The sequence below is a fragment of the Oncorhynchus mykiss genome, chromosome 19 (assembly GCF_013265735.2).
Source record: "Oncorhynchus mykiss isolate Arlee chromosome 19, USDA_OmykA_1.1, whole genome shotgun sequence".
NCBI lineage: Eukaryota > Metazoa > Chordata > Actinopteri > Salmoniformes > Salmonidae > Oncorhynchus > Oncorhynchus mykiss.
This window is the reverse complement of record NC_048583.1, coordinates 27,631,933-27,647,671: the sequence shown is the minus strand read 5'-3', so window position 1 is coordinate 27,647,671 and position 15,739 is coordinate 27,631,933. Positions and strand designations below refer to the sequence as shown.

The following is a 15,739-nucleotide window of genomic DNA, read 5'->3' as shown; positions in this document are numbered from 1 at the left end:
AAAATTCACCCAACATATTGTGGGAAGCTTGTGGAAGGCTACCCGAAATGTTTGACCCAAGTTAAACAATTTAAAGGCAATGTTACCAAATACTAATTGAGTGTATGTAAACTTCTGACCCACTGGGAATGTGATGAAAGAAATAAAAGCGGAAATAAATCATTCTCTATACTATTATTCTGACATTTCACATTCTTAAAATAAAGTGGTGATCCTAACTGACCTAAGACAGGGAATTTTTACTAGGATTAAATGTCAGGAATTGTGAAAAACTGAGTTTAAATGTATTTGGCTAAGGTGTATGTAAACTTCTGACTTCAACTGTACGCACCAGGGAACACAGTGATGGCGCCGACAGAGATGGTCATCTTGCTTCGAGTCTGTAGGAAACTAGGTTGTATTTAGTTTTTTTATGTATTATTTCTTACATTGTTATTTCTCACATTATTACATACAGCCGGGAAGAACTATTGGATATAAGAGTGGAAACATGGCTCTCTCGGAATCGGTTCAGCCACCGGGCTTCTCCATGCATCGCACTGACAGAGATCAACAGCTCTCTGGGAAAAGGAAGGGCAGGGGTGTATGCTTTATGATTAACGACTCATGGTGTAATCATAAGAACATGCAGGAACTCAAGTCCTTCTGCTCACCCAATCTAGAATCCCTTACAATCAAGTGCCGGTCATTATACCTACCTAGAGAATTATCGTCAGTCACAGCTGTGTACATTCCCCCTCAAGCAGACACCAAGACGGCCGTCAAGGAACTTCACTGGACTATATGGAAACTGGAAACCTATATCCTGAGACAGCATTTATTGTAGCTAGGGATTTTAACAAAGCAAATTTGAGAACAGGTCTACCTAAATTCTACCAGCATATTGATTGCGCTACACGCATGTGCAATACCCTCGACCACTCCTACTCTAACTTCTGCAATGCATACAAAGCCCTCCCCCACCCTCCCTTCAGCAAATCCGACCACGACGCCATCTTGCTCCTTCCGTCTTATAGGCAGAAACTCATACCGGATATACCAGTGACGAGAACCATTCAATGCTGGTCCGACCAATCGGAAGCCACGCTTCAAGATTGTTTTGCTCACACGAACTGGAATATATTCCGGTCATCCTCCGAGAACAACATCAACCTATATGCTGACTCGGTGAGTGCATTTATAAAGAGATGCATTGGAGATGTTGTACCCACTATGACTATTAAAACTTACCCTAACCAGAAACCGTGGCTGGAAGGCGGCATGATCCACCGCATTTAACCATGGAAAGAGGTCTGGGAATATGTCTGAATATAAACAGTGTAGCTATTCCCTCCGCAAGGCAATCTAACAAGCGAAATGCCAGTACAGGGGCAAGGTGGAGTCGCAATTCAACGGCTCAGACACGAGATGTATGTGGCAGGGTCTACAGGAAATCACGGACTACAAAAATAAAAAAACAACCACGTCAGACACCGACGTCACACTTCCAGACAAACTAAACACCTTCTTTGCCCACTTTGAGGATAATACAGTGCCACTGTCGCGGCCCGCTAACAAGGACTGCACCCCCCCTCACGTTCTCCGTGGCCGACGTGAGTCAAATATTTAAACGTGTTAACCCTCGCAAGGCTGCTTACCCAGACAACATCCCTAGCCGCGTCCCTAAAGCATGTGCAGACCAGCTGGCTGGTGTGTTTACAGACATATTCAATCGCTCCCTATCCCAGTCGGTTGTCCCCACATTCATCAAGATGGCTACCGTTGTTCCTGTACCCAAGAAGGCAAATATAACTGAACTAAATGCCTACCGCCACGTAGCACTCACTTCTGTCATCATGAAGTGCTTTGAGTGACTAGTCAAGGATCATATCACCTCCACCTTACTGGCCACCCTAGACCCACTTCAGTTGGCATACCGCACCAACAGCTCCACAGACGACGCAATCACCATCACACTGCACACTGCTCCATTCCATCTGGACAAGAGGAAATGCTCTTCATTGACTACAGCTCAGCATTCAACATCATAGTGCCCTCCAAGCTTATCATCAAGCTGGAGGCCCTGGGTCTCAACCCCGCTCTGTGCAATTGGGTTCTGGACTTTCTGACGGGCCTCCCACAGGTAGGAAACAACATCTCCACTTTGCTGACCCTCAACACTGGGGCCCCACAAGGGTGTGTGGTGAAGAAGGCACAACAGCGCCTCATCAACCTCAGGAGGCTGAAGAAATTTGGCTTGTCACCCAAAACCCTGACAAACTTTTACAGATGCACAATTGAGAGCATCTTCTCGGGCTGCTTCACAGGCCTGGTATGTCAACTGGACTGCCCTCAACCGCAAGGCTCTCCAGAGGGTGGTGCAGGGCATCACCGGGGGCAAACTACCTGCCCTCCATGACACCTACAGCACTCAATGTCACAGGAAGGCCAAAAATATCAAGGACATCAACCACCCGAGCCACTGCCTGTTCACACCGCTACCATCCAGAAGGCGAGGTCAGTACAGGTGCATCAAAGCTGGGACCGAGAGACTGAAAAACAGCTTCTGTCTCAAGGCCATCAGACTGCTAAACAGCCATCCCTAACTCCGAGAAGCTGCCGCCTACATTGACACCCAAATCCCTGGCCACTTTAATAAATGGATCACTAGTTACTTTACATAATGTCACTTTAATAATGTTTGCATATCTTACATTACTCATATGTATGTACTGTATTTTATACTATCTATTGCACCTTGGCTATGCATCTCGGCCATCTCTCATCCATATATTTATATGTACATATTCTTATTCACCCCTTTTTAGATTTGTGTGTATTAGGTAGTTAGTTTTTGGGGAATTGTTAGAATACTTGTTAGATATTACTGCGCTGTCGGAACTAGAAGCACAAGCATTTCGCTACACTCGCATTAACATCTGCTAACCATGTGTATGTGACCCATACGATTTGATTTGGTGGTCCAGGTTAGCCCAAGTGTGATTGACAGCCTGGTTGGGTGCTAGAACCTTGTAAATATAGTCCACAGACCATAGAAGAAATGTATGGACAGCATTACAAAAGGTTATCCTCAATAAGCAGGGAAAGCTAATCTATTATTGAAGATGACCTTTTGCAGTGCTGTCCATTTCATTCACTATGCACTGCATCCTAAATGGCACCCTATACAGTGCACTATTTTTGACCAGAGCCCAATGGGCCCTGGTCAAAAGCATAGGGAATGGACTCCCATTTGGGACGTACTGTACCCATGGAGTCGATGCCCGCAGAATTACTACTTGCGTTCTGTCTGACAAGGTCTTGCTTCTCTGCTGTCTGGCAATGAACCTTATCCACATCTGTTGTTATCCAGATCTTGCTGAGAATTATTTTAATTGTCCCACTCTGTGCCTCTTTATAAATGAATGCATTGGGGTGTGCTATCTCTGTATAACTGAATGCATCTCGGTGTGTTTGTATCTAGAAGAAGATCTTGCTGAACACTTTTTTGGACATTTTGATGGCAGATCCTCCTCCTCAGTGCCTCGTGTGGCTACCTCTCATGCACCGGCTCGCTAATGTTGAAAATGGTAATGTTACCCTGTTGTTAGTGTTTTTCTTGACTCTATTTTCACAGTGAATTTGCCACCAGTAATGCCACCAGTAATAGTCACTCTAATCTAAGCATTTCTATTGACAAATGTGGTAACACTTTTACCTGTATGTATAATGCTGTTATAAGCAAATGTGTGATTTTTTATCATGCCTTATAATACATCTTATAATACGTTATGTCTCCCTGTATCAACATTTCAACTGACATTAGTGACCTATGAACCATTTCTCTGTGGTTTCCTTCTAGTCTTCCATCCCGTGGAATGTTCCTATTGCCGGAGTGAAAGTATGATGGGGTTCCGTTACCGGTGCCAACAGTGCCATGGCTACCAACTCTGTCAGAGCTGCTTCTGGCGTGGCCATGCCAACGGTCCCCATAGCAACCAGCATCAAATGAAGGAGCACTCCTCTTGGGTAGGCATGGCAACCACAAAGGCTCTATCTCTTGGTTTTTAAAATCCCTCCTCTCCTCGTCTCCTCCCCTTCATCTGCACTGATTGGAAAAAGACTTTACAGTAGGGCTGTGACGATACCAGTATCACACAATTTTTTCCATGATAAAAATGAAAACATGAAGCAGGGAAAACTGTTTGGTGCTTTAAAAACCTGCTGTATGTAAAATATTGTGTACCATAGCTTAAAAAAGAAATAAAGGTGACTCTGGATGACAACATAATGATAAAGAAGTTAAATCCGCTTTGTGTTTTGTTTCTTTGCCACGATACTAACGGGTATCGTGTTACTGTTATCGTCCTGGCCCTACTTGACAGTTGAAAATAGTATGGTCGAAGCACATCATTAGGCTGACTTTCAGCTGGTCAGTTCTTTCAGATCCCACATCAGATCCCATAAATATTCTGAAAGGGATTTTATGGGTTTTTACTAATTTCAGCGAATTAAATTGAATTTCTAACACTATGCCACCATTCTTCAAAGTAGCCACCCTTTACCTTGATGAAAGCTTTGCACACTCTTGGAATTCTCTCAACCAGCTTCATGAGGTAGTCACCTGGAATGCATTTCAATTAATAGGTGTGCCTTGTTAAAAGTTAATTTGTGTAATTTCTTTCCTTCTTAATGTGTTTGAGCCAATCAGTTATGTTGTGACAAGGTAGGGGTGGTATACAGAAGATAGCCCTAGACGAATGACAGTCCATCATTACATACAGCCAGAAATAACTTTGGGATATCAGAGCGGCGGTAACTCACCAGCATTCCAACGAGAAATACAACTTTCCCAAATTGGATCCTTTGTTCTTACCCCCAAAGGTAATTGAACTTATACTAGAGGCTGCTCCAAGACGCCACTGGCAGAGAAGAGGTATTCGGAGTGGACTTCTAGTCCGACTCAGGAGGTGTGCACACCATCCACCGCTTCCGAGTATATTACTCACTAATGTTCAGTCCCTGGACAATAAAGTAGACAAGCTCAGGGCAAGGATCTCCTTCCAGAGAGACATCGCGTAGACAGGAATAAAGAACTCTCCGGGAAGAAAGGTGGAGGTGTATGTTTCATGATTAACGACTCATGGTGTGATTGTGATAACGTACAGGAACTCAAGTCCTTCTGTTCACCCGACCTAGAATTCCTCACAATCAAATGCTGACCTTATTACCTCTCAAGAATTCTCATCGGTTATAGTCACAGCCGTGTATATTCCCCCTCGAGTCGATACCACGGTGGTCCTTCTTTGTGCACTACACAACATAATTGAATATTTTAGAGAATTTTAAAGTAAATTACAAATACATCTCTTTACACTACTTCTATAAGTAATTATCACATTATAACAGACAGTTTGGGGGTCAATTCCATTTCACTTCAAACAATTCGATAAGTTAACTGGAATTTCAGTTAGAGGGAATGTAATGTCCACCATCTTGTTTCTGCCTCTCTCACAGAAGTCTCCGGCTAAAAAGCTGAGCCACGCCATCAGTAAGTCTCTGGGCTGTGTCCCCATTGGAGAGCCACCTCATCCAATGTTCCCTGAGCAGTCTGAGAAACCGCAGGACACCATGGCCCACACTGTGTAAGTAATCTGGATACTTCTACATCCACTGGAAAAAGATTATGCCTAGTCCTAGACTAAAGAGCATGTTCAATGGAGATTCTCCATTAAAAGTCTATGCCTAATCTGTGTCCATGAAACCGACCCCATATGTCTATCTTCACCAAATATACTCCCATCTGTCTTTGTCCTTTTCCCTTTAAGTTCTCCACTGTCAGTTGTCCAAATTCCTTATGATGCAACCATTGGCTCTCTGTCAATTGATGGTAGGCTGGTGACGCGACCCACGTGACTCGCAGCGTAGAGAGGGCGGACTTCGAAAGTTAGGTGTTCGCCAGCCTAAATTGATGGTGCATTGTCAGTCATTTCTCACTGAAATGGAAGGACCATGATTACTTAGTTATAACAGTACATGTGAGAAAGCTGATGTGTTGTGTAGGTTCAGGTTGGTTTTACTGAGAGGAGGGAGCTTTCATAGAAATAGAATGCTCTATTATAGTCCAAGTAATTCTATTATATTCTAAGTAATTCTATTATATTCTAAGAAATGGTAGGTTCTTTGAACAGCGTCTTGGTCACCATCGGTCTGCTGTGTGTCATGTCATGAAGCCGGAGCTTTGGTATAAATATAAGACTCTGGCTGGGAGGAACTGTTGTTTATCTTACCGGCTGTCGCATATCTTCAGTCTAATTTGCATTTCAGAAAATGTCCTGTTTTTTCAGAATAATATGTGCTGTGTGTGTTCCGTAATCCATTTCACATTTTTATTACCAGCATAACAGTATATTTCATCTGCACTTCCTTGAAATATATTGATTCAAAATAAAATAAATACGGGCTGAAGATTGTTCTGGTTTAGATGTTGTTGACTTACCGTTTCCTCATGTTGATGTCTTCTCTAGTATGCTGATTTTACAAGTCCAATAAGCTGCAAATGAGTTTACCGTCAATTACATCCCTTTTTGTTACTTGGATACCATTGCGCTGCACCGCCATACTGCAGACTACGAGTCAGATTCATCTCTTTCTCTGTCTGGTTTTCGAGTTATTTTAAGACCCGGGCTGAATGTCAGTGAGTACTGACATTCAGAGCCATCAGAGGAAAAAGTAGTAATCAGAAAAATGCCAAGAGGAAACATGCTGCATGTGGAAATATGTGTGCTGTGCATAGTTTCCTGCTTTACATCTCCAGACTCTGAATCACTCGTGGGTCCGCAGCTCAGAGTAGGAGTGCTGATCTGGGATCAGGTCTCCTCTCTAATTCATTATGAGTTAAAAGGCTAAACTGATCCTAGATCAGTACTCCTACTGAGACCCTGTAGGGTTGATCCCTCTGACTGCTTAAGGGAGATCACAGACTTATTAATGGACTAAAAAGCTTTTAAAATTATTTATAGTATAAATTATCATTAACTGCTAAACACCCGAGTGCGTGCGTATATCAGAGATATATGGCTCTCTAGTGTATTCACTGTATTTCACAGAAATTGCATTTGATGATGAATTTAGCAGATAGAACAAAGCCACATAGTGTAAAAATAAACTAATATGGAGTTTTCTTTTGAGATGTTAAGTGATAGGATTTGTTAGTGCAGTATATGTAGCATACAATTGCATTACATGTGTAGAGGAAGGCCCTAAAAAGCCTAGCCTAGCCAGCCTAGTCAGACTGTTCTCTCTGCTACCGCATGGCAAGCAGTAGCAGAGAGTCTAGGTCCAAGAGGCTTCTAAACAGCTCCATCCCTAAGCCATAAGACTCCTGAACTGCTAATCAAATGGCTACCCAGACTATTTGTGTTACCCCCCCCCCCCCCCCCCCCCCCCCCCCCCCCCCTTTATGCCGCTGCTACTCTCTGTTGTCATCTATGCATAGTCACTTTAATAACTCTACCTTCATGTACATATTACCTCAATTACCTCGACTAACTGGTGCCCTCGCACATTGACTCTGTACCGGTACCCCCTGTTTAAACGTTATTTTACTGCTGCTCTTTAATTACTTGTTACATTTATTTCTTATTTGTATTTTTGAAACGGCATTGTAAGTAAGGATTTCACTGTAAGGTCTACCTGTTGTATTCAGCGCATGTGACAAAGAAACTGTGCCTCGATAGTAACCAGATTTCATTGATTAGGGTCTTACATCTTAGCTAAAGCCTATGTTTCTTTAGGATACCTCAGTCTGGAGATTGTTGATGGGCAATGTGCAGTCTCATGCTTTCTCTCTGATGCCGTTTCAGAGTTAGCAGCACAGTGTATAATAAGGAGGTTATAAGGCAAGGTAATGGAGGTTACTGCTTACTCCTGAAACATGACCTGCTACTGTAGCCTGGTCCCACATCTATTTGTGCTTTCTTGCATACTCCTATGGTTGTTGTTTGGCATGACAGACAAACAGATCTGGGACCAGGCTACTGTTTGTGTGCCTCTTCATTGCTGCTGGGGAGTCAAAGTAGAAACTGACGCGGTATGAGGGTTATTCACAGAGCTCCTCCCTCCTGTCTGTCATCTCCCTCCATACCGCCCTTGAATGATGTTGAAAACGATTTTCTGGGTTCCACCAAACCAAACACAATTTTTATCAGATTGTGGTGACAGCAGGGAATGAGTTGGGCATCGAGTCCAAGAACAGTATTATGGATCATAATGAAGTATGATGAGGGGCTGAAAAGTAATCAAATGTAAAAACCTAAGCATTGAATAAAATATCATAAAATAATTTTTCTATCTTTGCCATATCTGCTCTGACCAGAGGGCATAATGGTCAGTTTGTTTTGCATATGGCTTTTGCTTCTTCATTTTCATATTTCAATTTTAAATCGGAGGCAATTAAATGCTGCTCTTCCTTCCAGCAATATTCCCCGGAACCCTTCTCGAATAAATGTAGGGGAAAATACACCCTCTTCCTCAAAGACCATTTTCAAAGACCTAAGTTGTGTTCCAAGTGGCACTCTTACTCCTTATAAAGTGCATTACATTTGACTAGAGCTCTACCGGCCCGGGTCAAAAGTAGTGCACTACAAACGGGATAGGGTTACATTGAGGACGTAGATATAGTCCTCTGTTTTCTAATGAGGACAAATGTATTCCGAGAGGATGAGGGTTCGTAAAAATGTCCGGAATTTGTATTAGGAGGACTGATCCGAAATGAAACAGTGTAATTAGGACGATGGCGTTTAAATTGAACTCTGGCTGCAATGTTAAGACATCGGCAGATATAAAGGGGTGGGTTTGAAGCATAAAGGATTCATATGTGATTGAAGTGTAGGCTAATGTCAATGTACAGGATTTCAACCCATTTGAGGTCATGAGAACCTTGTGTGACAGACAGTGGATGTGATATACTTGGTGTGGCCTGAGCTCCTCGGCAGGCTATAAGCAAGCTGTGAGTTTAGGATCCCCTGACTGACAGTGAGATTCCAGTGGATTTATACACTACACGAAGGGCAGCAGAGTTATGGTTTTGTGATGGACTATCTGTCACTGTTGATCTGTACATTTTGAACTGATTTTGGCAACCATGATTTTAGCACCTGACAATTTGACTCCCTCAATAATATATCATGATGGATTGGACATTATTTTCCTACTGTAGCTACTGGCTTTCTGTGGCTTTACGCCACACAGTACTACTCAATTCCTCATTTTATGATGGGATCCCCCCGCCACCAATTATGCTTTTGGTTTGGCCCGGTCCTCAGAGGCCTTGGTTTGTGAAGGGTAAAAAAAAAAAAGTTGTGCAAGACTTGTAAGAAGAATGGAGCAATAGTTTCTCTATTTCTCTCTCTCTACACTCTCTTCTTAACATACCCTTCCTACTGGGAGCTAACTTGTAACAAATAAAGAAGTACAGTCACATTTAACATGCTAAATCCATTAGCACAAATAAGAATGATATAGAAAAGGATATTTTTCAAATGGTGCTGACATGCGCATCTCGTGTGTGAGTGGTATTTCTCAAAACAAGTGATAATTGGTAACGGTTATATTGGGCTCAATTTTGTGAGTTCAAAGACAACTTCGGTATTATTATAAACTTTGAAACGGGTTTTTAGTAGGCTACAGAATTTGACAAGGGCTGTTTCTCTGAACCTCAGGCAGTAGGCTCAAGCAAGCCTGTTTCTCTCCCAAGTCAGAGGCAGCATACCTGTCTCACAGACGGACCAGCAGCAGCAACCTATCCTCCTTATTTATGTTTAGAAAAACACATAATACAACTCTCAGTTAAACGGAGACAGTGCTTTTCTGAACGACCAGTTAAAAAATGGGGAGGGGTTATGGGTTCAAAATGCACCGCTGCCCTTCAAACACATGACTAATTGCTTCAAGCCACACCCCATCACACCTACCAAACAGAGAAAACGCAGGTTACCTCAACGTCTGTTCGAGAACCTTTGAAGGATGTTTTGGTGGAAACGTGTCGTTCAGTACACCCTGTTATGCAACGTAGCAAATGTTCAATTGACCAAAACACATTCCCGGACTGACTTTCTCATAGTTGTTCTACGAAAAGAATCTCCAAGCGTGGTTACTTTCTCAACTGATCAAGTTAAACTACAGTTTAAAGTAATACATCAATTATTGGTATTTCAGTTGTGGTTGAGATATATTGACCAAATGATTAGGAAAGTTCGGAATCAATCGAGCAAATGTATTTATGAAGCCCTTTTTTACATCAGCAGATGTCACAAAGTGCCATATGGAAACCCAGCCTAAAACCCCAAACAGCAAGCAATGGAGATGTCACAAAGTGCCATATGGAAACCCAGCCTAAAACCCCAAACAGCAAGCAATGGAGATGTCACAAAGTGCCATACAGAAACCCAGCCTAAAACCCCAAACAGCAAGCAATGCAGATGTCACAAAGTGCCATATGGAAACCCAGCCTAAAACCCCAAACAGCAAGCAATTGAGATGTCACAAAGTGCCATATGGAAACCCAGCCTAAAACCCCAAACAGCAAGCAATGGAGATGTCACAAAGTGCTGTACAGATACCCAGCCTAAAACCCCAAACAGCAAGCAATGGAGATGTCACAAAGTGCCATACAGAAACCCAGCCTAAAACCCCAAACAGCAAGCAATGCAGATGTCACAAAGTGCCATATGGAAACCCAGCCTAAAACCCCAAACAGCAAGCAATTGAGATGTCACAAAGTGCCATATGGAAACCCAGCCTAAAACCCCAAACAGCAAGCAATGCAGATGTCACAAAGTGCCATATGGAAACCCAGCCTAAAACCCCAAACAGCAAGCAATTGAGATGTCACAAAGTGCCATATGGAAACCCAGCCTAAAACCCCAAACAGCAAGCAATGGAGATGTCACAAAGTGCCATATGGAAACCCAGCCTAAAACCCCAAACAGCAAGCAATGGAGATGTCACAAAGTGCCATATGGAAACCCAGCCTAAAACCCCAAACAGCAAGCAATGGAGATGTAGAAGGGATGTATTTCCTCTTCAAAATTCACCAGAAACAACGATTTCACAGCTATTTCTTAAAATAATTATCATGGGAGGGCATGCACCTGGATCCTGGTGTTGACCCTGGAACCCATTGACCCGGCCACCCCCCAATATGCAACACAAAGTTAAACTGCTGCATGTACTGTACTGAAATAAGTTTGAAATAATATATAAATGCAACATGCAAAAATTTAAAATATTTTACTGAGTTACAGTTCATAGAAGGAAATCAGTAAATAGAAATGCATTCATTAGTCCCTAATGTATAGATTTTACGACTGGGCAGGGGCGCACCCACTGGGAAGCCAGGCCCAGCCAATCGGAATGAGTTTTTCCCCCACAAAAGGACTTCGAGAGCCATGCGTCCTACAAAGCACAACCCTGCCAAGCCGCACTGCAATGCAGTGCCTTAGAACGCTACGCAACACGCGAGGCCCGTAAACACATTTGTGCACAAAATTTGTCCATATGAAACATTTCTGGGATCTTTTTATTTCAGCTCATGAAACATGGGAACAACACTTTACATGTTGAGTTTATATTTTTGTTCGGTATATAACCATTGTGTACATTTTACACAAACATATCTCTGTGTGCCATTTCTGAAAAACGACGCATGCACAAAAATATTAATATTTATAAACTTGGTGCACGCCATACATACACGTTTCCTGTTATAAATCAGACCTGACGTAAAACTGTGCGCGCGTGCACGAGCATTATAAAAACACCTACCATTATTTTTTTTTGGTGACAGTAACGCCCTTATTTGCTGTACACTTTAGAAGTATTAGAATTAGGCCAAGGCAGTATCTGAATGAAATGACAATGGCGAACTTGATCAAATGTCTATGGCGGCATTGGCAGACTGTTTTATTTTGCAGGGGCATTTGCTGTAGCCTATCTGACCGTTTTTGAAAGACAAAAACAGTTGCAAATTGTTGTGGACCTGTAAACAGATCGTTTGAATTCAATAATGTTTTGCATTTACTTTTCCCCTATCCTGAATATGCTGCACTGCCCGCTAATTCTGAAACTTAAAAAAAAAATCTAATTACAGTAGGCCTAGTTACAGTGGTAGCCTACACACTTTAATGCAAATGATCAACTATCTGTTTACCAGTTAAATTCTACTGAACGAAATAAACCGCGCTCCCTTTCGGGATGCATAGAGCAAACAGGTGAAATTATAATAGGCCTCTAATAGGCCCAATTATATAAAAGAGAGATGCAGTTGCTCATTTGTTGTATGGCTGGCTACTTAGGGAATATGAACTAGTATGGCAAAAAAATGGAGGAATTTATTCTGCAATGGTTGTGATATATTATGTTTGCTAAATGAAATGTTGTCTACTCGAGAAATTTGACATGACAGTTTTCTGACGTAGTCTGCAAACGAAAAGGTGAACTGTCTGTTCTACCGTTATACTGCACTTCGGATCAGATCGATTAAATCAATACATTTTCTCACTAATGGCAAATGTTATTATATTTATCTGCCTGTTTTTTTTTCATGAATAAGTGTCATGATATATTCCTGCCCAAGGCTACTAGGCTACTTTTGGCTTCTTGCAATGGAGTACTTCAACCACTAGATACGCAGGGTCTAAAGTTTGCGGGAGACAAGCACATTCTCACATCAAGTTTAAGTTTTTATAAATTCCAACTTTTGCGTGAAAACTGGCGCATGCATGTTTTTGGGCATATTTTGTGTGTGTGCAATGTTTAGAAATGATGCCCCAGGTCATACTCACTGTAAATATTTCCACCACCCAACCTTTAAAGGAGTGACTGCTATCTGTAATGTCAGAATGCCTCCTGCTCTTTTATTCCTTCACTCATCCCCTTAGTCAATACTAATCCTATCACTGCCATTGCAATAGGAAATAGTTCTGTAATTCATTTAGCTGTGAGCGCAATGTGATTTTATGACAGGGATATTGACAGACGGAGAGAATGAGGGAGAGTGCATTAAGTAGTAGATTCATTTTTATAGCGGGATGGAGGGAGGGAGAGCTTCAGTCGCAGTGGGAAAAATATTCTTATAAACACATCAGTCACCTTTTATGTAAGAGTCTTCTCAACCACTACTCTTAATAATAGTATTTATCCAGAAATAGGAGCTATTTTTGTATGCTGTATGCAGAAAGGTTTGATTATTTCTGAGAGGATAGCACAGTACTGTATATCAAACACAGCATGTAAAGTCTTTGGTCCCATGGTTCATGAGCTGAAGTAAAAGATCACTTATATTTTCCATATGCACAAAAAAAGCTTATTTCTCTCAAATGTTGTGCACACAATTGTTTACATCCCTATTAGTGAGCATTTCTCCATTGCCAAGATAATCCATCCACCTGACAGGTGTGGCATATCAAGAAGCTGATTAAACAGTATGATCATTACACAGGTGCACCTTGTGCTGGGGACAATAAAAGGCCACCCTAAAATGTGCTGTTTTGTCACACAACCCGATGTTGCAGATGTCTCAAGTTTTGAGGGAGTGTGCAATTGTCATGCTGACTGCAGGAATGTCCACCAGAGCTGTTGCCAGAGAATGGAATGTTCATTTCTCTACCAACGTTGTTTTAGAGAATTTGGTACGTCCAACAGGCCTCACAACTGCAGACGACGTGTATGGCGTCGTGTAGGGGAGTGGTTTGCTGATGTCAACGTTGTGAACAGAGTGCCCCGTGGTGGCGGTGGGGGCAGGCAATAAGCCAGACTCAATGAACACAATTGCAGTTTATCGATGGCAATGGGATTGCACAGAGATAGCGTGACGAGATCCCGAGGGTCATTGTCGTGCCATTCATTCGCCGACATCACCTCATGTTTCAGCATGAAAATGGATGGGCCCGCCCCATGTCGCAAGGATCTGTACACAATTCCTGGAAGCTGAAAATGTCTTCCATGGCCTGCACACTCACCAGACATGTCACCCATTGAGCATGTTTGGGATGCTCGGGATTGATGTGTACAACAGCGGGTTCCAGTTCACGCCAATATCCAGCAACTTCACACAGCCATTGAGGAGTGGGACAACATTCCACAGGCCACAATCAACAGCCTGATCAACTCTATGTGAAGGAGATGTGTCGTGCTGCATGAGGCAAATAGTGGAAGGTATTTTTTGTAAGGCATCTGTGACCAACAGATTCATATCTGCATTCACAGTCATGTGAAATCCATAGATTAGGGCCTAATGAATTTATTTCAATGGACTGGTTTCCTTATATGAACTGTAACTCAGTAAAATCTTTGAAATTGTTGCATGTTGTGTTATATATTTTTGTTCAGTATACATCAAATACATAGTTTCCATTCCATTTACTTTGTTCCAGCCATTATTATGAGCCTTCCTCCCCTCAGCAGCCTATGAAATGCCTGTTTTGTATTGGGCCTTGGAGGACTTTGGATTTTTGAAACACCTGAAACAACTTTCTTATCCACCCCCCCCCCCCCCCCCCCCCCAGACAGGGGCTTCATGCATCCATTATTTTAGAGAGTGCACAAAGTCCCCTTACGATAAAAACATATTTTCACAAGTGAAAAATCACATGATTTCACATGTGAAATTTCCAAATGTTTTGCATATGTGAAATCACGTGAAACCATGTGATTTTGGAATACTTCACATATGATCTGGATTTTCACATGTGAAACCATGTCTTTTTTGGAACAAGTTTCACATCTGGATTTTCACATCAGTTTTTAGACATTTTTACAAAATGAATAGAGGATGAAATGTCTTGAATCTATAAGTATTCTACTCCTTTGTTATGGCAAGCCTAAATACAGTAAGGAGTAGTCCCTCAGTCAAGTAGTCAAGTAGTGAAGTGCAGTACCTTGGGGTTACTGCGCTTTACATCGATAAAAACTGGAAACTGCATTCACACGCTCTGGCCGTAATGAAGATAGAAGAGGCACTATGTTGAAACGTGCGCCGAGCATTTCACGGGTGTAGCAAAGCAGCGGAACATTGAAAACAAAGCTACCACACTTTGCACAGGCAGTGCATGGAACGTGATTGCAGCTGCGAGACGTCTGCCTTTTGAACACCTGCCCTGCACCGCGCGCAGTCTCCAAAGGTCCATCACAGTGTCCCTACAGAACAGCGGGTTCGACAATGCCCTAGCCAAATGCCCGAGAAATTGTTGGGCCTTTCAAACACAGCAAGTTGTAAATGGACAAAAGAAGTAGTCGCTTGCACAAGATGCCACAACAAGATAGCATTTCCAGAGTGCAATTCTAACGCGTGTCCACAGAAACCAACAACCACTGACAGATGCGCCGTCCCAACAGAAAGCTAACGTCACCATGCCAACCACAGCTGAACTGGAGAAACTGCGGAAGCTGGAGGCACTACTGGAGCGGTGCGGGTAATCGTCTTGATCGCACTATTAGTGCCATGATACGATTGTGTATGTGTGAGAGAGAGATCGAGTCTGTGTGTATGACACGTCTCTCACAATTGACTGAAGTGATTTTATATGATCTTCCACTGAAGGTACTTGACTGAACTTCTGGGAGGGGAGAAGTACATTGGTGGGGTTGCCTGCTTTGTGCCATCTCCTTTTGAGTGATGGAGAGCTCCGATGATGACCCTGCCTACGTGGTAAGATTCAAGCTGACATTCACAACAGACCTGCAGAAACGCAAGGAAAAC

General features: G+C 42.5%; 1 protein-coding gene across 16 annotated transcripts in view; it reads left to right on the top strand.

The window, feature by feature from the left end:
• The window catches only part of dtnbb (dystrobrevin, beta b), a 50,242-nt gene that overhangs the window by 16,836 nt on the left and 17,667 nt on the right, over positions 1-15,739 (top strand). For 15 of the 16 annotated variants that reach the window (XM_021573828.2, XM_021573825.2, XM_021573821.2 and 12 more), the window contains 3 exons: positions 3,464-3,569; positions 3,842-4,008; positions 5,497-5,624. In XM_021573828.2, the coding sequence (XP_021429503.1) occupies positions 3,464-3,569; positions 3,842-4,008; positions 5,497-5,624 (401 nt within the window). The remainder of the gene's footprint in view (positions 1-3,463; positions 3,570-3,841; positions 4,009-5,496; positions 5,625-15,739) is intronic. The other variant, XM_021573824.2, reaches the window with a different exon arrangement.